Source organism: Aethalodelphis obliquidens, unplaced genomic scaffold (assembly GCF_003676395.1).
Source record: "Aethalodelphis obliquidens isolate GAN/ISIS:26980383/991018 unplaced genomic scaffold, ASM367639v1 scaffold13, whole genome shotgun sequence".
NCBI classification, from domain to species: Eukaryota; Metazoa; Chordata; class Mammalia; order Artiodactyla; family Delphinidae; genus Aethalodelphis; species Aethalodelphis obliquidens.
In genome coordinates this window covers 11,060,142-11,087,284 of record NW_020837957.1, presented here as the reverse complement: position 1 = coordinate 11,087,284, position 27,143 = coordinate 11,060,142, and the positions used below count along the sequence as shown (strand labels likewise).

Genomic DNA, 27,143 nt, shown 5'->3' with positions numbered 1-27,143 from the left:
CCCATTGCTCCAGTCTACTGATAATCTTTTAAATTTGTCCAGAATTAACTGATTTTGTTCTTTTACCACCCCCTTTGGAAATTTGATAAGCATTTTCTTTATATTTTTATTCACATCATTCATATAACTATTGTCAGCACAGGGCTAAGAACATGTCCACATATCAAGACATTAGAGATCTCCCTTCAGGTTGGCATCATTTTATTAATCCTTACTCTTTTCCATGTGATAGCTCAACATCTTTGATCTCTACCTAATCATACTGTCTTTCAATAAGTAGTGAAAGTGTTTATCAAACATGTTGCTGAAATGCAGGTTTATCATATCAAGGATATTGGAACCTGAATTAATTCTGACCCTGTTAAAAATAAAATTATATCTGATATAATTCATTTATTTTCAATATATATTGCTCCTTGGTGATTATTTCTTTTCCAAATGCTACCAAAAATCCTTTAAATGTTTTCCTAAATTATTGAAGACCAGTGTTAAATTTAAGGCACTTTAGTTAATAGAATATCCTTTCTGTTATTGAAAACAAGATATTAGATTTTCTCCAGTGTTGTCATAACTTGTTTTCTCTGTCATTTTGAAGATCAATCAATAAATGGGCACATCCTTTCTTTTTTTTCTTACAGTACCTAAAGCAAACATCCCATTTTCTTTATGATGGCAGCTTGTATAAGCCTCAGTTCATTTAGGGCTTTAGACACTCTGATCATTTTTCTATAGATTTGTTTCACTCTCACATATGCACCATTTTTCATGGTTCTTCTTTTATAAAAGCCAAGGAAGGGAAAGTTATTTTAAATGATGACAAACAATGATATGTGGATAGTATATAAAAACGGCTAAGTTGGCAAACTAAAGAAAATATATTTCTAAAAGGAACTAGCTAGCTACTGATTTGACTTGGAGGCTTTTAAATTTCATGATTCTGCAAATTAACTTTATTTGTGATAGAGTCTGGATACTCAGATTTGACAGATAGATATATACCTTTTTAAATTTTTCCTTATTCTTTCGGGGGTGTAAAGAAATAAGTACTAGTGGAAAAAATTGTTGAACATATCCTTTCATTCCACTTTCATTGTTTTCTCATGAGGAGAATATAAGTGTGAGATTTAGAGCACAGAAAGGGTCCATTTCTATGATTGAAGTAGAATTTGAGGTGATTTTTTAACATATGATGAATTGCATTGTCAGGAGGGAAAGACAGAGAGCAGTTACCAAAATAGAGCAAAATTCATAGAAGTAAGAAGATATAAGAATGATATGGCCTGAAGAAGATTGATGGACAAATTTGAGGTTGAAAAAGCATTTAGAACTGATTGTTACAGATTTGATTGCAAAACAGTGGTCTACATTTTTTGTCATATTTTAATAGTAAGATTTGAGCCCAAATGAAAATAGAAACAGCATTATTTAAAATAGTCATGTTTTGATAGTGTATTATTATATTATATTTATTCTTGACAACCTAAAAAAAAATTCTAAATATAGAGAGAATAGGTTAACTCAAAAGTAGCTATTTATTTGTCTTTCTAGCAAAAAGTAATATTTTTGTCATGTAAAGACTGAAAATAGTGTTGTGTAAGAGTTATAGTAAAGGATTTTTTAGAGAGGAATAAAAACAGATTCATTCCAGGGTGAGATAATACCTAGTACCTATCATGAGCATTAAAAAATATTGTTGCACAATGAGTCACTGCATAGAGACTATGTTTTCAAAAAATCAGTTAAAGGACATTACATATAAAATTTAAAAGATAAAAGTAAGCTCAAGGGGGGCTTCCCTGGTGGCGCAGTGGTTGGGAGTCCGCCTGCTGATGCAGGGGACACGGGTTCGTGCCCCGGTCCGGGAGGATCCCACGTGCCGCGGAGCGGCTGGGCCCGTGAGCCATGGCTGCTGAGCCTGCGCGTCCGGAGTTTGTGCTCCGCAACGGGAGAGGCCACAGCGGTGAGAGGCCCGCGTACCACACACAAAAAAATAAATAAATAAGCTCAAGGATATTTAATTAAATATATCTGTATTATATGGTGTAGGAATTTGGGCATAAAATTGTAAGTACAGGAGACTAGGACACATATCCAAGTGTTTCTTCTAAATTGTAGAGTAAAGGAGGTTTGGATAAGTGGACAGTCAAGGCAGGGGAAATATGAAAAAATTATCTGTTTAAAAATTCTATCAGCTATCACGTTAGAGAATTTATGTGACTATTTCTCCCCTTGGATGAAGGTAATGCTATTCACTACAACTAGAAATAAGTATTAATAGGTTTAGAGGAAAGATATGACTTCAAATCTCTTGAGTATGTTGTGTCTGTGAGATTTTCCAGGGCGAAAGAACACAGCTCATGGTGGTTATGAGTATTACATAAATTAATATCTATAAAGAGCTTAAAATACTGGCAAATGGTAAGCACTGTACAAGTATTCCATAAACAAATATACAGAACCAAGCACCTCAGAAAAGAGATCTATCTGAGGGTATATATTTGTGAATCTTCAGAATTTAGACCAGTGGTTCTCATCAAGGAAAGCATAATATCCTGGGAAAGTTTTTCCAAATACAAACATATGTCCCTTCCCAAGATTCTGATATTTTTATTTCCTGTAGCAGACTGTTAGTTGCCTACAAATATCTGTCCTTCTCTTCTTTCTTGGTAACAGACCCACCATTTTACTCCAGGAAGTAAAGTACCTAGCTAAAAGCCTGCATTTCTTACCCTCTCCTTTTTAGCTGTGGGAGGTCAGTGAGTTATGAACAGAAATTATTGGAAGGGCCTCTGGGAAAGTTTCTTAAGACACATGGGCTGTGCCCTTTTGTCATTTTATCCTTTCCTCCATCTTGCTGACTGAAATATAGACATGGTGTTTGATGCTCTAGTAGCTATCTTGACTCATGAATAAATCTTGAGACTGGAAGCCATGTAGATGATGCAGTAAGATAGAGATGATACATTTTGAAAGAGCCTGGATTCTTTATTGACCTGGTTCCTCTGTATCAATCCTGAATGGTCTGTGAAGAGAAAGAGATAACACAGTTATCAATTATTAAAACATCCTCAACCAGTTTACAGACATTGTATAGTTTACATCTGACAGTGCCTCTGCTTTACACAAAGCTCCTTATCAATATTCTACTTATTATCCCTTCCACACATATCTGATCCATTTGTACTTTTAAGGCCTATGATAATTCTGGCCCCATTTATTTCTACCTATTTTACTATCCTTTAGTATTCTGTAAAATAATTGTGTCCCTCCTTTCTTACTCTGAATCTTCCATCAGCCTTCCTGGGCAACATTATCTTGCTTCTCTTTGTTTATTCCTTATTTCTCCTCCCCTCTGATTCCTTTTGTCATGGCACTCTCCTGACAGGTCCCCCTTCCCCTCAATTTCCCTTAGAATATTGTCCAAAGTATATCATTAACTCTTAATAGAAAAATAATTTATCAGAATCATTCATAATGGAACTATTTTCATCTTTTCTTAACTCTGCCTACCTCACAGGTCTTTGCTGTTGTTTTTTAAATAAAAGTCAATTATGATAATGTGTTATAATACATGTGAGGGTTCTTTGAGAACTCTAAAACATATATGAGATATTATTATTGTTGTCATTGTTTTTATTTTGTTTCCACAGAATATACATTCTCCTGTTGATTTAAAATATTCTAGTGAACAGAGAAAACATGTTTCTTCTATTTTATATGAATTAAAAACAGGAAAACCAAGACATCTCATTCAAAAAGGTTAGTTATATGAATTTAAAATTATATTTAATGAACATATTTTGATGAAGAGTAATTAAATTTGTTAGATGTTGGGCATGTTAATTTTGAACTATAAATATGAAATACATGTTGAGACTTCTAGATAAAATATTCATATCTCTTTCAATAGTTTTAAATATATATATGCAGAAAGTTGTTTCATGGATATGAAGGACCTGATTTTGAGTAGAAGTTGGGAATTAGGAGAAATAAGTATTAGCGAGAACCATATTGAATTGATAGTTTTGTTACCATATGGCTGTGCCAGTATGTTACCTCCTTCAGGAAATCTGTCAAGTATCAGATTAATTAATATAAATTATTTCAGTTAAAATGATATTAAATGTCCTTCAGGCTTTGAAGATAATTATTTTTTGTACACAAAAATACATTTTGGTGTTAATAAAATTTTGGTCATCATATGTATACCTGTTTTTATTTTGTTTTTGCAGAATTTCTTCTGTTAAAATGTGTTATGATCAGATGACATTCTTTTCTTTACCTCTGTCTTTCACAGAAGAATCATAAAAACAGTTTTGTAAAATAATTTGAAGTTCTTAAAACTGTTCTCAAGGTTTCTCTTAAACCTTTTAAACATTATTTTGATAAGAACACTTAGTATGAGGCCTACGCTCTTAACAGATTTTTAAGTGCACAATACAGTATTGTTAGCTATAAGCACAGTGTTGTACAGCAGATCTCTAGGACTTTTCCATCTTGTAAAACTGGAATTTTATAATCTTTAAACATCAATTTCCCATTTTCCCCTCCCTCCATCCTTTTAATTCTGAAATATTTGATTTTTTTTCCTTTTTAAAAATTCATGGTAGTGTCTTTATCCTTATTGATTTTTTTTTCTTCTGTGTATGTGAGCTTGTCGAACTCTACCAGATCCTCATTTGTCAGGCTTTATTATTTCCTCACTTCTTTATAAGGTTCATGTACTTTATATATTTCCTAAAGCTCTGCATCTTTTATTTAAAAGTAATTTTATTTTAATCCAGTTATTGAACTCCTAGGTTTATAAACCAAAATGAAATGAAGGAAAAATAATAGTCCCATGCTCCATACCTCCCCATTCACTCTTCTTGCTACCCGAGACAATAATCATTTAATAATTATTAATGACTCTTCTATTATTTACTTTTATATTTCCAAGTAATATGCTTATTCTGCTAAAATTTCTTTTTCAATTTTAGATATTATATACAATTTCTACTGTGAAAGATAGGGGTTTAATTATCTTATAAATCCTCCTTAATACACACTCTTAACATGTTCCTTCCTCTTTTCTCCCAATAGAATTATATTATCACTATTTGGGGGTTAATTAATTTTTATTATTTTTATTATTATGGCCATGTAAATACTACTCACAGCTGAATCACACAATATATTAGGCTATGTTTTCTTTCTTATACTATTTTTTTAAAACTTGTTTGGAAACCTCATAAGAGTCAAACCTCCACTTATCACCAAGCACACCCACATACATCTATTTTCAAGATACTTCTGTTTGAGCCCTTAATTTTCTGATCAGGACTGCTTGCTTTCTAAATTTGTTCTTAACAGCTGTCATCTTGGTACATCATTTCAATTGTGATCCCGAGAATTCATTTATTTCTATGCTGTGTTGTGACCCTTGTTTCCAGGATTCTGTATTTTGTTCTTTCTTGGTTTATTTTCTTAAGTTAATGCAGTGCTTTCTTCTATTATTTTACTGAGAAATTATATATAGGAGGTAAATTTTTTAAAACCTTGAAAATCTAAGCATGTCTTTATGCTACATTTATGTTTAATTGATGATTTAACTGTGTAGAACCTTCAGAATTTTCTCAGAATTATTTTATTGTCTTCTAGCTTCCAGTGTTTCCTTTGAGAAGTCCATTGCCATTCAGTTCTCAGTCTGATGTGTGTGAACTTCTGTTCATTGTTTTTCTCTTCTGACTAGAAACTTTCAGCATTTTATCTTTGTACTAGGTGTTCTTCAGTTTCACAGTGATTTGGCTCAGCTATTTTTTTTGTTTGCTTGTGTAGATTTTCTTTCAATTCAATTTATTGTGACTTTTTAATCTGAAATTTTATATCACTCATTTATGTATGTTTCGCTTGTATTATTTTGATGGTAAATATATATAACACAGAACATACCATTTTAACCATCTTAACTGTACATTAAGCATATTTATATTCTTGTGTAACCATCATGACCATCCATTTGCAGAACCTTTTCATATGCTTCAACTGAAACGCTATACCCATTAAACAATGACTCCCAATTCTCCCCTCCTCCCAGCTCTTGGAAATCACCATTCTACTTTCTGTTTCTAGAATTCCTATGGGTATGATTACTATGGGTATCTCATAAAAGCAGAATTATACAGTATTTGTCCTTTTGTGACTGGATTATTTTAGTTAGCATAAGGTCGTAAAAGTTCATCCATGTTGTAACATCTAAGATTTTTTTCTTTTTAAGGTTGAATAATATTCCATTATAAGTACCACATTTTTATCCATTCATTTGTCAATTGACCCTTGGGTTGCTTGTACATTTCAGCTATTGCGAATAATGCTGCTATGACATGGATGTACAGATATCTCTTTGAGACCCTGCTTTCAGCTGTTTCGTGTGTATACCCAGAGGTGGAACTTCTGGATCATATGATAATTTTATTTTACTTTTTTGAGGAACTACCATACTTTTTTCCACAGTGGCTATAACATTCTACATTCTCAGTAATAGTGCACAAGAATTCGAATTTCACCACAAACTGACCAACACTGGTTATTTTGTGCTGTTGTTGTTGTTCTGTTATTATTATTGTAGTAGTGGTAGCCATCCTAGTGGCTGTGAGGTCATATTTCATGGTGGTTTTGAGTTGCCTTTCCATAATCATTAGTGATGTTGAGCATCTTTTTTTAACATCTTTAATGCAGTATAATTGTTTTACAATGGTGTGTTAGTTTCTGCTTTATAACAAAGTGAATCAATTATACATATACATATATCCCCATATCTCCCCCCTCTTGCATCTCCGTCTCACCCTCCCTATCCCACCCCTCTAGTGGGACACAAAGCACTGAGCTGATCTCCCTGTGCTATGCGGCTACTTCCCACTAGCTATCTATTTTACATTTGGTAGTGTATATATGTCCATGCCACTCTCTTACTTTGTCCCATCTTACCCTTCCTCCTCCCCATGTCCTCAAGTCCATTCTCTAGTAAGTCTGCATCTTTATTCCCGTCTTGCCCTTAGGTTCTTCAAGACCAATATATATATATATATATATTTTTTAGATTCCATATATATGTGTTAGCATACGGTATTTGCTTTTCTCTTTCTGACTTACTTCACTCTGTATGACAGAATCTAGGTCCATCCACCTCACTACAAATAACTCAATTTTGTTTCTTTTTATGGCTGAGTAATATTCCATTGTATATATGTGCCACATCTTTATCCATTCATCTGTCAATGGATACTTAGGTTGCTTCCATGTCCTGGCTATTGTAAATAGAGCTGCAGTGAACATTGTGGTACATGACTCTCTTTGAATTATGGTTTTCTCAGGGTATATGCCCACTAGTGGGATTGCTGGGTCATATGGTAGTTATATTTTTAGTTTTCTAAGGAAGCTCGATACTGTTCTCCATAATGGCTGTATCAATTTACATTCCCACCAACAGTGCAAAAGGGTTCCCTTTTCTCCACAGCCTCTCCAGCATTTATCGTTTGTGGATTTTTTGATGATGGACATTCTGACTGGTGTGAGGTGATACCTTACTGTAGTTTTGATTTGCATTTCTCTAATGATTAGTGATGTTGAGCATCCTTTCATGTGTTTGTTGGCAATTGGTACATCTTCTTTATAGAATGTCTCTTTAGGTCTTCTGCCCATTTTTGAGTTGGGTTGTTTGTTTTTTTTGATATTCACCTGCATGAGCTGCTTGTATATTTTGGAGAAAACACCTTGTCAGTTGCTTCGTTTGCAAACATTTTCTCACATTCTGAGGGTTGTCTTTTCGTCTTGCTTATGGTTTCTTTTGCTGTGCAAAAGCTTTTAAGTTTCACTAGGTCCCATTTGTTCATTTTTGTTTTTTATTTCCCTTTCTCTAGGAGGTGGGTCAAACAGGACCTTGCTGTGATTTATGTCATAGAGTGTTCTGCCTATGTTTCCTCTAAGAGTCTTATACTGTCTGGCCATACATTTAGGTCTGTAATCCATTTTAGTTTATTTTTGTGTATGGTGTTAGGGAGTGATCTAATCTCATACTTTTACATGTACCTGTCCAGTTTTCCCAGCACAACTTATTGAAGAGACTGTCTTTTCTCCATTGTATATTCTTGCCTCCTTATCAAAGATAAGGTGCCCATATGTGCTTGGGTTTATCTATCAGCTTTCTATCCTGTTCCATTGATCTATATTTCTGTTTTTGTGCCAGTACCATACTGTCTTGATTACTGTAGCTTTGTAGTATAGTCTGAATTCTGGGAGCCTGATTCCTCCATCACTGTTTTTCTCTCTCAAGATTGCTTTGGCTATTCTGGGTCTTTTGTGTTTCCATACAAATTGTGAAATTTTTTGTTCTAGTTCTGTAAAAAATGCCATTGTTAGTTTGATAGGGATTGCATTGAATCTGTAGATTGCTTGGGTAGTACCATCATTTTCACAATGTTGATTCTTCCAATCCAAGAACATGGTATGTCTCTCCATCTGTTTGTATCAGCTTTAATTTTTTTCCACAGTTTCATAGTTTTCTGCATATAGATCTTGTGTCTCCTTAGGTAGGTTTATTCCTAGGGATTTTATTCTTTTTGTTGCAATGGTAAATGGGAGTGTTTCCTTAATTTCTCTTTCAGATTTTTCATCATTCTTGTGTAGAAATGCAAGATTTCTGTGCATAAATTTTGTATCCTGCTACTTTACCAAATTCATTGATTAGCTCTAGTAGTTTTCTGGTGGCATCTTTAGGATTCTCTATGTATAGTATCATGTCATCTGGAAACAGTGACAGTTTTATTTCTTCTTTTTCGATATGGGTTCCTTTTACTTCTTTTTCTTCTCTGATTGCTGTGGCTAAAACTTCCAAAACTACATTGAATAATAGTGCTGGAGTGGGCAACCTTGTCTTGTTCATGATTGTAGTGGAAATGGTTTCAATTTTTTCACCATTGAGAATGATGTCTGTGTGTTTGTCATATATGGCCTTTATTATGTTAAGGTAAGTTCCCTCTATGGCTACTTTCTGGATGGTATTTAACATAAATGGGTGTTGAATTTTGTCAAAATCTTTTTCTGCATCTATTGGGATGATCATATGGTTTTTCTCCTTCGAATTGTTAATACGGTTTATCACATTGGTTGTTTGTGTATATTAAAGGATCTTTCCATTCCTGGGATAAATCCCACTTGATCATGGTATACGATCCTTTTAATATGCTGTTGGATTCTGTCTCCTAGTATTTTGTTGAGGATTTTTGCACCTATGTGATATTGGCCTGTAGTTTTCTTTTTTTGTGACATCGTTTTTTGGTTTTGGTACAGGGTGATGGTGGGCTCGTAGAATGAATTTGGGAGTGTTTCTCCCTCTGCTGTATTTTGGAAGAGTTTGAGAAGGATAGGTGTTAGCTCTTCTCTAAATATTTGATAGAATTTGCATGTGAAGCCATCAGGTCCTGGGCTTTTGTTTGTTGGAAGATTTTAAATCACAGTTTCAATTTCAGTGCTTATGATTGGTCTGTTTATATTTTCTATTTCTTCCTGGTTCAGTCTCGGAAGGTTGTGCTTTCCTAAGAATTTGTCTGTTTCTTCCAGGTTATCCATTTTATTGGCATATAGTTGCTTGTAATAATCTCTCATGATCCTTTGTATTTTTGCAGTCAGTTGTTATTTCTCCTTTTCATTTCTAATTCTTTTGATTTGAGTCTTCTTCCTTTTTTTCTTGATGAGTCTGGCTAATGGTTATCAATTTTTGTTTATCTTCTCAAAGAACCAGCTTTTAGTTTTATTGATCTTTGCTATTGTTTCCTTCATTTCTTTTTCATTTATTTCTGATCTGATCTTTATGATTTCTTTCCTTCTGCTAACATTGGATTTTTTTTGTTCTTTCTCTAATTGCTTTAGGTGTAAGGTGAGTTTGTTTATTTGAGATGTTTCTTGAGGTAGGATTGTATTGCTATAAACATCCCTGTTAGAACTGCTTTTGATGCTTCCCATAGGTTTTGGTTTGTCGTGTTTTCATTGTCATTTGTTTCTAGGTATTTTTTGATTTCTTTTTTGTTTTCTTCAGTGATCTCTTGGTTATTTAGTAGTGTATTGTTTAGCCTCCATGTGTTTGTATTTTTTACAGATTTTTTCCTGAAATTGATATCTAGTCTCATAGCATTGTGGTTGGACTAGATACTTGATATGATTTAAATTTTCTTAAATTTACCAAGGCTTCATTTGTGACCCAAGATATGATCTATCCTGGAGTATGTTCCATGAGCACTTGAGAGGAGAGTGTATTCTGTTGGTTTTGGATGGAATGCGCTGGAAATGTCAATTAAGTCCATCTTGTTTAATGTATCATTTAAAGCTTGTGTTTCCTTATTTATTTTCATTTTGGATGATCTGTCCATTGGTGACAGTGGGGCGTTAAAGTCCCCTACTATGATTGTGTTACTTTCGATTTCCCCTTTTATGGCTGTTAGCATTTGCCTTATGTATTGAGGTGCTCCTATGTTGGGTGCATAAATATTTACAATTATTACATCTTCTTGGATTGATCCCTTGATCATTCTGTAGTGTCCTTTTTGTCTCTTGTAATAAATAGTCTTTATTTTAAAGTCTATTTTGTCTGATATGAGAATTGCTACTCCAGCTTTCTTTTGATTTCCATTTGCATGGAATATCTTTTTCCAACCCCTCACTTTCAGTCTGTATGTGTCCCTGGGTCTGAAGTGAGTCTCTTGTAGACAGCATATATATGGGTCTTGTTTCTGTATCCATTCAGCCAGTCTGTGTCTTTTGGTTGGCGTATTTAATCCATTTACATTTAAGGTAATTATCAATATGTATGTTCCTATTACCATTTTCTTAATTGTTTTGGGTTTGTTATTGTAGGTCTTTTCCTTCTCTTGTGTTTCCTGCCTTGAGAAGTTCCTTTAGCATTTGCTATAAAGCTGGTTTGGTGGTACTGAATTCTCTTAGCTCTTCTTGTCCGTAAAGATTTTACTTTCTCCATCAAATCTGAATGAGATTCTTGCTGGGTAGAGTAATCTTGGTTGTAAGTTTTTCCTTCATCACTTTAAATATGTCCTGCCACTCCCTTCTGGACTGCAGAGTTTCTGCTGAAAGATCAGCAGTTAACGTTATGGGGATTCCCTTGTAAGTTATTTGTTGCTTTTCCCTTGGTGCTTTTAATATTTTTTCTTTGTGTCTGATTTTTGATAGTTTGATTAACATGTGTGTTGGCATGTTTCTCCTTGGATTTGTCCTCTATGGTACTCTCTGCACTTCCTGGACTTGATTAACTATTTCCTTTCCCATATTCAGGAAGTTTTCAGCTATAATCTCTTCAGATAGTTTCTCAGTCCCTTTCTCTTTCTCTTCTTCTTCTGGAACTCCTATAATTTGAATGTTGGTGTGTTTAATTTTGTCCCTGAGGTCTCTGAGACTGTCCTCAATTCTTCTCATTCTTTTTTCTTTATTCTGCTCTGCGGTAGTTATTTCCACTATTTTATGGTCCAGGTCACTTATCCGTTCTTCTGCCTCACTTATTCTGCTACTTATTCCTTCTAGAGAATTTTTAATTTCATTTATTTTGTTGTTCATCCTTGTTTGTTTGCTCCTTAGTTCTTCTAGGTCTATGTTAAACGTTTCTTGTATTTTCTCCATCCTATTTCCAAGATTTTGGATCATGTTTAGTATCGTTACTCTGAATTCTTTTTCACGTAGACTGCTTATTTCCTCTTCATTTGTTTGGTCTGGTGGGTTTTTACCTTGCTCCTTCCTCTGCTGTGTATTTCTCTGTCTTCTCATTTTCCTTAGTTTACTGTGTTTGGGGTCTCCTTTTTGCAGGATGCAGGTTCGTAATTCCCATTGTTTTTGGTGTCTGCCCCCAGTCACTAAGGTCGGTTCAGTGGGTTGTGTAGGCTTCCTGGTGGAGGGAATTGGTGTCTGTGTTTTGGTGGATGAGGCTGGATCTTGTCTTTCTGGTGGGCAGGACCACGTCTGGTGGTATGTTTTGGGGTATCTGTGACCTTATTTTGATTTTAGGCATCCTCTTTGCTAATGGGTGGAGTTGTGTTCCTGTCTTGCTAGTTGTTTGGCGTAGGCTGTCCAGCACTGTAGCTTCCTGGTCTTTGAGTGGAGCTGGGTCTAGTGTTGAGATGGAGATCTCTGGGAGAGCATTTGCCATTTGTTATTATGTGGAGCCATGAGGTCTCTGGCAGACCAATGTCGTGAACTCGGCTCTCCCACCTCAGAGGCTCACACCTGACACCTGGCCAGAGCACCAAGACCCTGTCAGCTGCAAGGCTCAGAAGAAAAGGGAGAAAAAAAAAGAAAGAATGAAAGAAATAAATAAAATAAAGTTATTAAAATAAGAAAAATATTATTAAAAGTAAAAAAATAAAAACATAATTAGAAAGAAAAAAGAAGAGAGCAACCAAACCAGAAAACAAATCCACTAATAGATAACAAGTGCTAAAAACTGTATTAAAAGAAAAAAAAAAGAACTAAAAAGGACAGACAGAACTGTAAGACAAATAGTAAAAGCAAAGCTATACAGACAGAATCTCACAAAGAAGTATACGTATGCACACTCAAAAAAAGAGAAAAAGGAAAAAAATATAATTTTTTTTTAAAAAAAAGGAAAAGAGCAACCAAATCAATAAACAAATCTACCAGTGATAATAAGCTCTAAATACTAAACTAAGACAAACATAAAACCAGAAACAAATTATATGCAGAAAGCAAACCCGAAGTCTACAGTTGCTCCCAAAATCTGCCACCTCAATTTTGGGATGATTCGTTGTCTATTCAGGTATTCCACAGATGCAGGGTACATCAAGTTTATTGTGGAGATTCAGTCCGATGCTCCTGAGGCTGCTGGGAGAGATTTCCCTTTCTCTTCTTTATTCGCACAGCTCCTTCGGTTCAGCTTTGGATTTGGCGCTGCCTCTTCATGTAGGTCGCCTGAGGGCATGTGTTCCCCACCCAGACAGAACAGGGTTAAAGTAGCAGCTGATTAGGTGGCTCTGGCTCACTCAGGCCAGGGGGAGGGAGGGGTACAGAATGCAGGGCGAGCCTGTGGCTGTAGAGGCCAGCTTGACATTGCAACAGCCTGAGGCATGCTGTGTATTCTCCTGGGGAGGTTGTCCCTGGATCACAGGACCCTGGCAGTGGCTGCTTCACAGGCTCCTTGGAGGGGAGGTGTGGTTAGTGACTTGTGGTTGCACACAGGCTCCTTGGTGGCTGCAAAAGCAGCCTTAGCATTTCATGCCCCTGTCTCTGGTGTCCACACTGATAACTGTGGCTTGCGGCTGTCTCTGGAGCTTGTTTAGGTTGTGGTCTGAATCCCCTCTCCTCGCGCACCCCGAAACAATGGTCTCCTGCCTTAGTCAGTTCCAGGTATTTTCTTGGGCTCCCTCCCAGCTAGCTGTGGTGCACTAGCCCCCTTCAGGCTGTGCTCACACAGCCAACCCCAGTCCTCTCCCTGGGATCTGACCTCTGAAGCCCAAGCCTCAGCTCTCAGCCCCACCCACCCCAGTGGGTGAGCAGACAAGCCTCTCAGGCTGGTGAGTGATGGTCAGTCCTGATCCTCTCTGTGGGGATCTCTCTGCTTTGCCCTCTAAGCCCCTGTTGCTGTGCTCTCCTCCGTGGCTCTGAAGCTTCCCCCCCAACCCCCCCCCCCCGTCTCTAACAGTGGAGGGGCTTCCTAGTGTGTGGAAACTTTTCCTCCTTCACAGCTCCCTCCCAGAGGTGCAGATACCATCCCTATTCTGTGTCTGATTTTTCTTTTTTCTTTTGCCCTACCCAGGTACATGGGGAGTTTCTTGCCTTTGGGGAAGTCTGAAGTCTTCTGCCTGTGTTCAGTAGGTGTTGTGTAGGCATTGTTCCACATGTAGGTGTATTTCTGATGTATTTGTGGGTAGGGAGGTGATCTCCACGTCTTACTCCTCCACCATCTTGAAGGTCCCTCCCTGGGTATCTTTTATTATGATTATCTACTGTATGTATATCTTCTTTGGAAAAATGTCTATTCATATCTTTTGCTCATTTCCTAATTGGATTGTTTGATATTTGTTGCTGGGTTGTATGATTTTTTATGTATTCTGGATATCAATCCTCTATCGGATATATGACTTACAAATATTTTCTCCCATGCTGTGGGTTACCTTTTTACTTTTGATATACAAGTTTTAAATTTTGATGAAGTACAGGCTATTTGTTTTTTGTGTGTCGTATGTGCTTTTGGTGTTATAACCAAGAGGTCATTGAACAATCCAATGTCATGAAGCATTTTGCCCTGTGTTTCCCTCTAAGAGTTTTATAGTTTTAGTTCTTATATTTAGACTGTTGATCCATTTGGGGTTAATTTTTGTATATGGTGTTAAGTAAGGAACCCACTTTTTTGCATATGGAATGGAGTTGAAAAGATTGTCCTTTCCCCATTGAATAGTTCTGATACCCATGTTGAAAGATATTTGACCATGTGTGCAGTTTACATCTGGGCTCTTATTCTGTTTACATTGATCTGTATGTCTGTCTTTATATCAGGGCCACACTGTTTTGATTACCAAAGCTTTGTAGTAAGTTTTAAAATGGGGGTGTATGTGTGAGAACAACTGGATTTTGATAGGGATTGCATTGAATTCGTAGATTACTTTGAATAGAAGCTTAATAATATTAAGTCTTCAAGTTCATAAACACAGGATGTCTTTCCATTTATTTGTGTCATATTTAATTTCTTTCAGCAACACGTTAAGGTTTCAGTTTACAGGCTGCTCACCTCCTTGGTTAAGTTTGTTCTATATATTTTAGTCTTCTTGATACTATTATAAATGGAATTGTTTTCTTTATTTCCTTTTGGTATTCCTCACTGTTAATGTGTAGAAACACAAATGATATTTGTGTGTTAGCTTTGTATGCTGTAATTTTGCTAAATTTGTCTATTAATTCTGACAGAATTTTGTGAGTATGGGGTGTGTGTGTGTGTGTAAAATCTTTAGGGTTTTCTGCATATAGGATATGTACTCTATGAAGAGAAAAAATTTTATTTCTTCTTTTCTGATTTGCATGTGTTTTAATTCATTTCCTTGCCTAAATGTTCTGGATAGGAATTGAAGTACTATATTAAATACAATGATAAAAGTGGGCATCCTTTTCTTATTTCTGATCTCAGAGGAAAAATTTACAGTGTTTTGCATTGAATACGATGTTAGCTGTGCTTTTTTCTTATATACCATTATTATGTTGAGGTAGTTTCCTCCTATTCCCTGTTTGTTGGGTGTTTTTATCATCAAAGGGTGTTGAATTTTGTCAATTTTTTTCCTGAATTGATTAAGATAATTGTGTGGTTTTTTCCCTTCATTCTGTTAATGTATATTACATTGATTTTCATATATTGTGCCATTTTTTTCAATCCAGGAATAAATCCCACTTGTTCTTAGTGTATAATATATATATATTTTTTACATCTTTATTGGAGTATAATTGCTTTACAATGGTGTGTTAGTTTTGGCTTTATAACAAAGTGAATCAGTTATACATATACATATTTTCCCATATCTCTTCCCTCTTGCATCTCCCTCCCTCACACCCTATCCCACCCCTCCAGGTGGTCACAAAGCACCGAGCTGATCTCCCTGTGCTATGCAGCTGCTTCCCACTAGCTGTCTACCTTATGTTTGGTAGTGTATATATGTGCATGCCTCTCTCTTGCTTTGTCACAGCTTATCCTTCCCCATGCCCATATCCTCAAGTCTATTCTCTAGTAGGTCTGTGTCTTTATTCCTGTCTTACCCCTAGGTGTTTCATGACATTTTTTTTCCCTTAAATTCCATATATATGTGTTAGTATACCGTATTTGTCTTTCTCTTTCTGACTTACTTCACTCTGTATGACAGACTCTAGGTCTATCCACCTCATTACAAATAGCTCAATTTTGTTTCTTTTTATGGCTGAGTAATATTCCATTGTATATATGTGCCACATCTTCTTAATCCATTCATCCGATGATGGGCACTTAGGTTGTTTCCATCTCCGGGCTATTGTAAATAGAGCTGCAATGAACATTTTGGTACATGACTCTTTTTGAATTATGGTTTTCTCAGGGTATATGCCCAGTAATGGGATGGCTGCGTCATATGGTAGTTCTATTTGCAGTTTTTTAAGGAACCTCCATACTGTTCTCAATAGTGGCTGTATCAATTTACATTCCCACCAACAGTGCAAGAGGGTTCCCTTTTCTCCACACCCTCTCCAGCATTTATCATTTCTAGATTTTTTGATGATGGCCATTTTGACTGGTGTGAGATGATATCTCATTGTAGTTTTGATTTTCATTTCTCTAATGATTAATGAAGTTGAGCATTCTTTCATGTGTTTGTTGGCAGTCTGTATATGTTTGGAGAAATGTCTATTTAGGTCTTCTGCCCATTTTTGGATTGGGTTGTTTGTTTTTTTTATTATTGAGCTGCATGAGCTGCTTATAAATTTTGGAGATTAATCCTTTGTCAGTTGCTTCATTTGCAAATATTTTCTCCCATTCTGAGGGTTGTCTTTTGGTCTTGTTTATGGTTTCCTTTGCTGTGCAAAAGCTTTGAAGTTTCATTAGATCCTATTTGTTTATTTTTGTTTTTATTTCCATTTCTCTAGGAGGTGGGTCAAAAAGGATCTTGCTGTGATTTATGTCATAGAGTGTTCTGCCTATGTTTTCTTCTAAGAGTTTGATGGTTTCTAGCCTTACATTAAGGTCTTTAATCCATTTTGAGCTTATTTTTGTGTATGGTGTTAGGGAGTGATCTAATCTCATACTTTTACATGTACCTGTCCAGTTTTCCCAGCACCGCTTATTGGAGAGACTGTCCTTTCTCCACTGTACATTCCTGCTTCCTTTATCAAAGATAAGGTGACCATATGTGCGTGGGTTAATCTCTGGGCTTTCTATCCTGTTCCATTGATCTATCTTTCTGTTTTTTGTGCCAGTACCATACTGTCTTGATTACTGTAGCTTTGTAGTATAGTCTGAAGTCAGGGAGCCTGATTCCTCCAGCTCCGTTTTTCGTTCTCAAAATTGCTTTGGCTATTTGGGGTCTTTTGTGTTTCCATACAAATTGTGAAATTTTTTGTTCCAGTTCTGTGAAAAATACCAGTGGTAGTTTGATAGGGATTGCATTGAATCTATAGATTGCTTTGGGTACTAGAGTCATTTTCACAATGTTGATTCTTCCAATCCAAGAACGTGGTATATCTCTCCATCTCTTTGTATCATCTTTAATTTCTTTCATCAATGTCTTATAATTTTCTGCATACAGGTCTTTTGTCTCCTTAGGTAGGTTTATTCCTAGATATTTTATTCTTTTTGTTGCAATAGTAAATGGGAGTGTTTTCTTTATTTTACTTTCAGATTTTTCATCCTTAGTGTATAGGAATGCTAGAGATTTCTGTGCATTAATTTTGTATCCTGCTACTTTACCAAATTCATTGATTAGCTCTAGTAGTTTTCTGTTAGCATCTTTAGGAATTTCTATGTATAGTATCATGTCATCTGCAAACAGTGACAGCTTTACCTCTTCTTTTCCAATTTGGATTCCTTTTATTTCCTTTTCTTCTCTGATTGCTGTGGCTAAAACTTCCGAAACTATGTTGAATAATAGTGGTGAGAGTGGGCAACCTTGTCTTGTTCCTGATCTTAGTGGAAATGTTTTCAGTTTTTCACCATTGAGGATGATGTTGGCTGTGTGTTTGTCATATATGGCCTTTATTATGTTGAGGAAAGTTCCCTCTAGGCCTACTTTCTGGAGGGTTTTTATCATAAATGGGTGTTGAATTTTGTCAAAAGGTTTCTCTGCATCTGTTGATATGATCATATGGTTTTTCTCCTTCAATTTGTTAATATGGTTTATCACATTGATTGTTTTGCATTTATTGAAGAATCCTTGCATTCCTGGAATAAACCCCACTTGATCATGGTGTATGATCCTTTTAATGTGCTGTTGGATTCTGTTTGCTAGTATTTTGTTGAGGATTTTTGCATCTATGTTCATCAATGATATTGGCCTGTAGTTTTCTTGCTTTGTGACATCCTTGTCTGGTTTTGGTATCAAGGTGATGGTGGCCTCGTAGAATAAGTTTGGGAGTGTTCCTCCCTCTGCTATATCTTGGAAGAGTTTGAGAAGGATAGGTGTTAGCTCTTCTCTAAATGTTTGATAGAATTCTCTTGTGCAGCCATCTGGTCCTGGGCTTTTGTTTGTTGGAAGATTTTTAATCACAGTTTCAATTTCAGTGCTTGTGATTGGCATGTTCATATTTTCTATTTCTTCCTGATTCAGTCTTGGCAGGTTGTGCATTTCTAAGAATTTGTCCATTTCTTCCGGGTTGTCCATTTTATTGGCATAGAGTTGCTTGTAGTAATATCTCATGGTCTTTTGTATTTCTGCAGTGTCTGTTGTTACATCTCCTATTTCATTTCTAATTCTATTGATTTGAGTCTTCTCCAGTTTTGTCTTGATGAGTCTGGCTAATGATTTTTCCATTTTTTTTATCTTCTCAAAGAACCAACTTTTAGTTTTATTGATCTTTGCTGTTGTTTCCTTCATTTCTTTTTCATTTATTTCTGATCTGATTTTTATGATTTCTTTCCTTCTGCTAACTTAGGGGTGTTTTTTTGTTCTTCTTTCTGTAATTGCTTTAGGTGCAAGGTTAGGTTGTTTATTCGAGATGTTTCCTATTTCTTACGGTAGGATGGTATTGCTATAAACTTCCCTCTTAGGTCTGCTTTTGCTGCATCCCATAGACTTTGGGTCATTGTGTCTCCATTGTCATTTGTTTCTAGGTATTTTTTTTATTATCTCTTTGATTTCCTCGGTGATCACTTTGTTATTAAGTAGTGTATTGTTTAACCTCTGTGTGTTTCTATTTTTTACATATCTTTTCCTGTAATTGATACCTAGTCTCATAGTGTTGTGGTCGGAAAAGATAGTTGAAACAATTTCAATTTTCTTAAATTTACCAAGGCTTGACTTGTGACCCAAGATATGATCTTTCCTGGAGAATGTTCCATGAGCACTTGAGAAAAATGTGTATTCTGTTGTTCTTGGATGGAATGTCCTATAAATATGAATTAAGTCCATCTTGTTTAATGTATCATTTAAAGCTTGTGTTTCCTTATTTATTTTCATTTTGGATGATCTGTCAATTGTTGAAAGTAGGGTGTTAAAGTCCCCTACTATGAATGTGTTACTGTCGATTTCCCCTTTTATGGCTGTTAGTATTTGCCTTATGTATTGAGGTGCTCCTATGTTGGGTGAATAAATATTTACAATTGTTATATCTTCTTCTTGGATCGATCCCTTGACCATTATGTAATGTCCTTCTTTGTCTCTTCTAATAGTCTTTATTTTAAAATCTATTTTGTCTGATACGAGAATTGCTACTCCAGCTTTCTTTTGGTTTCCATTTGCATGAAATATCTTTTTCCATCCCCTTACTTTCAGTCTGTATGTGTCTCTAGGTCTGAAGTGGGTCTCTTGTAGACAGCATATATATGGGTCTTGTTTTTGTATCCATTCAGCCAGTCTGTGTCTTTTGGTTGGAGTACTTAATCCATTTACATTTAAGGTAATTATTGATATGTATGTTCCTATGACCATTTTCTTAATTGTTTTGGGTTCGTTATTGTAGGTCTTTTCCTTCTCTTGTGCTTCTTGCCTAGAGAAGTTCCTTTAGCAGTTGTTGTAAAGCTGGTTTGGTGGTGCTGAACTCTCTCAGCTTTTGCTTGTCTGTAAAGGTTTTAATTTCTCCATCAAATCTGAATGAGATCCTTGCTGGGTAGAGTAAGCTTGTTTGCAGGTTTTTCTCCTTCATCACTTTAAATATGTCCCGCCAGTCCCTTCTGGCTTGCAGAGTTTCTGCTGAAAGATCAGCTGTTAACCTTATGGGGATTCCCTTGTGTGTTATTTGTTGTTTTTCCCTTGCTGCTTTTAATATGTTTTCTTTGTATTTAATTTTTGACAGTTTGATTAATATGTGTTTTGGCATATTTCTCCTTGGATTTATCCTGTATGGGACTCTCTGTGCTTCCTGGACTTGATTAACTATTTCCTTTACCATATTAGGGAAGTTTTCAACTATAATCTCTTCAAATATCTTCTCAGTCCCTTTCTTTTTCTCTTCTTCTTCTGGAACCCCTATAATTCGAATGTTGGTGTGTTTAATGTTGTCCCAGAGGTCTCTGAGACTGTCTTCAGTTCTTTTCATTCTTTTTTCTTTATTCTGCTCTGCAGTAGTTATTTCCACTATTTTGTCTTCCAGGTCACTTATCCGTTCTTCTGCCTCAGTTATTCTGCTATTGATCCCATCTAGAGTATTTTTAATTTTGTTTATTGTGTTGTTCATCATTGTTTGTTTCAACTTTAGTTCTTCTAGGTCCTTGTTAAATGTTTCTTGCATTTTGTCCATTCTATTTCCAAGATTTTGGATCATCTTTACTATCATTATTCTGAATTCTTTTTCAGGTAGACTGCCTATTTTCTGTTCATTTGTTAGGTCTGGTGTGTTTTAATCTTGCTCCTTCATCTGCTTTGTGTTTTTCTGTCTTCTCATTTTGTTTATCTTACTGTGTTTGGTGTCTCCTTTTTGCAGGCTGCAGGCTCGTAGTTCCCATTGTTGTTGGTGTCTGTCTCCAGTGGCTAAGGTTGGTTTAGTGGGTTGTGTAGGCTTCCTGGTGGAGGGGACTCGTGCCTGTGTTCTGGTGGATGAGGCTGGATCTTGTCTTTCCGGTGGGCAGGTCCACGTCTGGTGGTGTGTTTTGGGGTGTCTGTGGACTTATTATGACTTTAGGCATCCTCTCTGCAAATGGGTGGGGTTGTGTTCCTGTCTTGCTAGTTGTTTGGCATAGGATGTCCAGAACTGTGGCTTGCTGGTCGCTGAGTGAAGCTGGGTGCTGGTGTTAAGATGGAGATCTCTGGGAGATTTTCCCAGTTTGATATTATGTGGAGCTGGGAGGTCTCTTGTGGACCAGTGTCCTGAAGTTGGCTCTCCCACCTCAGAGGCACAGCACTGACTTCTGGCTGCAGCACCAAGAGCCTTTCATCCACACAGCTCAGAATAAAACGGAGAAAAAGTAGAAGGAATGAGCTAGTAGAAGTAGAAAGAAAGAATTAGTAGAAGTAGAAAGAAAGAAAGAAAGAAGTAACAAATGAAAGAAAGAAAGAAAGGAGGCAGGGAGTGAGGGAGGGAGGAAGGAAGGAGGGAGGGAAGGAAGGAAAAAAGAAAGAAAAATAAGATAAAGTAAAATAAAGTAAAGATAAAATAAAATAAAGTTATTAAAATAAAAAATTAATTATTAAGAAAAAATTTAAAAAAAAAAGAAAAAGTAAAGGACGGATAGAACCCTAGGACAAATGGTGGAAGCAAAGCTATACAGCATAAATCTTGCTCTCAAAGTCCACCTCCTCAATCTGGGATGATTTGTTGTCTATTCATGTATCCCACAGACATCAAGTTGACTGTGGAGCTTTAATCCACTACTTCTGAGGCTGCTGGGAGAGATTTCCGTTTCTCTTCTTTGTTCTCACAGCTCCCAGTGGCTCAGCTTTGGATTTGGCCCCGCCTCTGCGTGTAGGTCGCCAGAGGGCTTCTGTTCTTCGCTCAGACAGGACGAGGTTAAAGGAGCTGCTGATTCAGGGACTCTGGCTCACTCAGGCCGGGAGGAAAGGGAGGGGCATGGAGTGCGGGGCAAGCCTGCGGCGGCAGTGGCCAATGTGACATTGCACCAGCCTGAGGCGCGCCGTGCGTTCTACTGGGGAAGTTGTCCCTGGATCCTGGGACCCTGGCAGTGGCGGGCTGGACAGGTTCCCTGGAAGCGGGGTGTGGATGGTAACCTGTGCTCGCACACAGGCTTCTTGGTGGCGGCAGCAGCAGCCTTTGCATCTCGTGCCCATCTCTGGCGTCCTCGCTTTTAGCCGAGGCTCGCGCCCGTCTCTGGAGCTCCTTTAAGCAGCGCTCTTAGTCCCCTCTCCTCGCGCACCAGGAAACAAAGAGAGAAGAAAAAGTCTCTTGCCTCTTCGGCAGGTCCAGACTTTTCCCCAGACTCCCTCCTGGCTAGCTGTAGTTCACTAACGCCCTGCAGGCTGTCTTCACGCTGCCAACCCCAGTCCTCTCCCAGTGCTCCAACCAAAGCCGAAATTCAGCTCCGCCTGCCCTGAAGGGTGAGCAGACAAGCCTCTCGGGCTGGTGAGTGCCGGTCGGCCCTGATCCTCTGTGCGAGAATCTCTCCGCTTTGCCCGCACCCCAGTGGCTGCGCTCTCTTCCGCGGCCCCGAAGCTTCCCCCTCCGCCACCTGCAGTCTGCGCCCACGAAGGGGCTTCCTAGTGTGTGGAAACCTTTTCTCCTTCATAGCTCCCTCCCACTGGTGCAGGTCCTATCCTTTTGTCTCTGTTTTTTCTTTTTTCTTTTGCCCTACCCAGGTACGTGGGGGGTTTCTTGCCTTTTGTGAGGTCTGAGACCTTCTGCCAGCGTTCAGTAGGTGTTCTGTAAGAGTTGTCCCACGTGTAGATGTATTTCTGGTATATCTGTGGGGAGGAAGGTGATCTCCGCATCTTACGCTTCCGCCATCTTCCCGGAAGCCTCCTCCATCATCATGGTTTAAACTGCTAGTGTTGGAGGGCCTCCTGCAGAGGCGGGGTGTGGCTGTGGCTCACCGTGGGGACAAGAACACTGGCAGCAGAAGTTCTGTCAAGTACTCCTTGGTGTGCGCCCTCCCAGAGTCTCGGTGTATAATATTTTTAATGTGCTGTTTAATTGAATTTTCTAGTATTTTGTTGAGGATTTTCACATCAGTATTCATAAGGGATATTCGTTTTCATTTCTTATAGTTTCTCTGTCTGGCTTAGGTATCAGGCTAATGTAACCTCGTAGGAGTTAGGAGGTAATCCTTGCTCTTCAATTTTTTTTGATGAATTTGAGAAGGATTGCTGTTTATTCTTCTTCACTAGTAGAGCCATCTGGTCTTTGACTTTTTTTGGGAAAATGTTGGGAAGTTTTTGATTACTGATTCTGTTTCTTCATGATTTAATACTGGTAGGTGCATGTTTCTAGGAATTTGACCATTTCATCTAAGTTATCCAATTTATTTGAATACCGTTGTTTATAGTACTCTTTTATATTTTAAATTTTTCTAAAATTTTAATAATGTCCCCTTTGATTTCTGATTTTAGTTATTTGATCCTTATCTCTTTTTTTTTCTTTAGTCTTTCTAGATAAAGATTTGTCAATATTGTTTATCTTTTTGCAGAACCAAATCTTGTTTTCAGTGACATCCTCTTGTTTTTATAATTCTATTTTGGTTATTTCTATTCTAATATTCATTGTTTCCTTTTTCTGCTAGCTTTAAGTTTAGTTTGTTCTTCTAGTTCCATAAAGTATAAAGTTAGATTGTTTATTTGAGACCTTTCTTCTTTTATAATGTAATCATTTACAGCCATACACTTGCTTCTTAGCACTGATTTTGCTGCATCCCATAAGTTTTAAAATATTATGTATTCATTTTTGTTTGTCTCAAGATATTTTATAATTTCCATTGTGATTTCTTCTTTGATTTATTGGCTGTTTAAGAGTGTGCCATTTAACTTTCACATATTTGTGAATTGTCCAGTTTTCCTTGTGCTGTTGATTTCTTTCATTTCCTTATGATTGGAAAGTATACTTGGTATGATTTTAATTTTAAAATTTATTAAAATTTGTCTTACAACCTAACATATTGCATATCCTGGATCATGCTCCATGTGCACTTGAGAAAAATGTATATTCTGCTGTTGTTGGTAGAGTGTTTTGCATATGTCTCTTAGGTCCAATTGGTCTATAGTTTTTTCAACTCCTTTGTTTACTTATTGATCTCTTTGTTGTTCTATCCTATATTGAAAGTGAGGCACTGAAGTCTCCTACTATTTAATGCAGAGATGTTTATTTCTGCTTTCAATTCTGTTAATGTTTGCATCATATATTTTGTAAATCTGATGTTTGGCGCATGTGTGTTTATAATTATTATATCTTCTTAGTGATCAACCCTTTTATTATATAATGTCTTTATTATATAATGTCCTTATTTTATTATATAATGTCTTTTTTGTCTTTATTTTATTATATAATATCCTTACTCATGGTCTACTGGCTAAGTGTTAATCTTATCTAAAATATACCTTCACAGAAGCATCTAGAATAATGTGTGACCAAATATCTGGGTACCATCGCCTAAACTGACACATAAAATTGACTATCAAAGATGGTTTTACTAAATACAGAATTTTCAGTTGACAGTTTTAAAATAATTATTCAGCACTTTAAATATATCATCCCACTGACTTCTGGATTATAAAGTTTCTGCTGATACATCTGCTTATTGTCGTATTGCAAATGCTTTGTATATGATGAGTCACTTTTCTCTTTTGGCTTTCAAGGTGCTCTCCTTGCTTTTGGCTTTTGACAGTTTATTTATAATGTCTTTCAATATGGGTCTGATTTTGTTTATCTTCCTTGGAGTTCACAGAGCTTCTTTGATTTGCAAATTTATGTATTTCCTCAAATTTGGGATGTTCAGCCATTATTTGTTCAAATAACCTCTCTGCTCCTTTCTCTCTTCTCCTTCTGGGTCTACCGTGATGCATATATCAGTGCATTTGATGGTATCTCATAAGTTTCTTAGTCTCTGTTCACTTATCTACATTCTCTCTTCATTTTGTTTCTCAGACTCAATTATTTCAAATGGGCTGTCTTTAACTTTTGCTGATTCTGCTTGCTTTTTGTTAATGTCTACTTTTGAACCCCTCCAGTGAACTTTTTCAATTTGGTTATTTTATTTTTCTGCCCCCCTGAATTCTGTTTGATTCTTTTTTATTATTTCTGTGTCTTTATTGATATTCTTATTTTATTCATATTTTTTTCCTTATTTTATTTAGTTCTTTGTCTATATTTTTCTTTTGTCTCTTTGAGCAAATTTTAAAGCAGTTGTTTTAAAATCTTTGTCTAGTAAGGCTGATATATATGTTTCTTCAGGGATGGTTTCAGGGGATTTATTTTTTGTCCTTTGAATGGACCTTGTTTCCCTATTTCTTTTGTATGCCTTGTGATTGATTGTTGAAAATTAGACATTTGTAAAATAGCCACCTGTTCCAGTCTTTGCAGACTTGCATGGAAGATTATTATTATTTAGTGAACTCCTGAGTCTTGAGTTCAGCTCAGGGTGAATGCTTAAGGTCTTCTTGGGTCTTTTCTGGGCAGGCAGTCTGTCTGGGTCAGTGTATGTGTGGCTTTTCATTTCTTTCAGTTTTTCCCAGGTACTTTGAAAAAAAATTATTGAAATATGGTTGATTTATAATGTGTTAATTTCAGGTATACAGCAAAGTGATTTAGTTATATATACATACATATATATATATATATTCTTTTTTTACATTTACTTCTATTATGGGTTATTATAATATATTGAGTATAGTTTCCTGTACTATACAGTAGGTTCTTGTTATCAATTTTATATATAGTAGTGTGTATATTTTAACTGCAAACTCCTAATTTATCCCTCCTCTCCCACCCTTTCTCCTTCGGTAACAATAAGTTTGTTTTCTATGTCTGTGAGTCTGTTTCTGTTTTGTAAATGAGTTCATTTGTATCACTGTTTTAGATTCCACATATAAGTAATATCATATGATATTTGTCTTTCTCCATCTGGCTTGCTTTACTTATGATAATCTCTAGGTCCATCCATGTTTCTACAAATGGCATTATTTCATTCTTTTGTTTGGCTGAGTAATATTCCATTATACACACACACACACACACACACACACACACACACACACACACACATATATCACATCTTCTTTATCCATTCATTTATTGATGGACACTTAGGTTGCTTCCATGTCTTGGGTATTGTAAATTGTACTTCTGTGAACACTGGGATGCATTGATCTTTTCAAATTATGTCTTTCTGCAGATATATGCCTAGGAGTGGGATTGCTGGATCATATGGTAGCTCTATGTTTAGTTTTTTAAGGAACCTCCATACTGTTTTCCACAGTGGCTGTACCAATTTACGTTCAGACCAGCACTGTAGGAGGATTCCTTTTTCGCCATACCTTCTTCAGCATTTATTATTTATAGACTTTTTGATGTTGGCCATTCTGACCAGTGTGAGGTGATACCTCATGGTAGTTTTGATTTGCATTTCTCTAATAATTATCAATGTTGAACATCTTTTCATGTGTCATTTGGCCATATGTATGTCTTCTTTGGAGAAATGTTTTTTTAGATCTTCTGCCCATTTTTGATTGGGTTGTTTGTTTCTTTTGATATTGAGCTGTATGAGCTGTTTGTATATTTTGGAGAGTAATCCCTTGTCAGTTGCATCATTTGCAAATATTTTCTCTGATTCTTTAGGTTGTCTTTTCCTTTTGTTTATGGTTTCCTTTCCTGTGCAAAAGCTTTTAAGTTTCATTAGGTCCCATTTGTTTATTGTTGTTTTATGTCCCCTGATGAAATGTCTTAATTTCCCAAAGGTTTCTTGCCAGCTTTATTTTGGGGTCCTAGATTTTTCTATTGTATTTCTCAGTCCACATTGTTTTCCCCCTGGGGTCTGTGGATCAGCAGTTCCCTGCAGTTTTTATGGTGCTCACTACTATTTCTTTGGTTTCTAGCCTGGAGTCTAAACTGTATTTCCATTTCTCTTCTGAGCCTTGGATCAGGTGAGACACACACCAGTCCTCCTTCAGCCCAGAAACAGGCTAGAACATTCCAAACAAGTTCTACTCTGTTCATTCCATCCTAAGGAAGAGAAACTAAAAATGGGCTGATTCCTCCTGACTGTGCTTCACCACCCTGGGGTGGGGGTGGGAAACTGCAAGTAAAAATGCTATGAAATATCTTAATGTTTTGAATGTGGCTTTTTCCTGATTGGGTATTTGCTTAGTTGCTGTAAATCTTTGACTCATTTCCAAAGCTTCTATAAAGTTATTTTAGTCATTCTGTAGTGATTTCTACTTTTTATCACTTATTTTTCTACTTTTTATCACTTATTTCCTCATCTCTATTTATATTTATCCACTTTCGTGGGATATTTACTCATTTTTTTCTTCTAACTCTATTTTTTAAATTAT

At 36.4% G+C, this 27,143-nt stretch overlaps 1 protein-coding gene across 1 annotated transcript in view; it reads left to right on the top strand.

Annotated features, from left to right (window-relative positions):
- Positions 1 to 27,143, top strand: part of LRRIQ3 (leucine rich repeats and IQ motif containing 3) — a 237,357-nt gene that overhangs the window by 156,807 nt on the left and 53,407 nt on the right. The window contains exon 7 of the mRNA XM_027114088.1: positions 3,651 to 3,759. Coding sequence (XP_026969889.1) covers positions 3,651 to 3,759 — 109 coding nt within the window. The remainder of the gene's footprint in view (positions 1 to 3,650; positions 3,760 to 27,143) is intronic.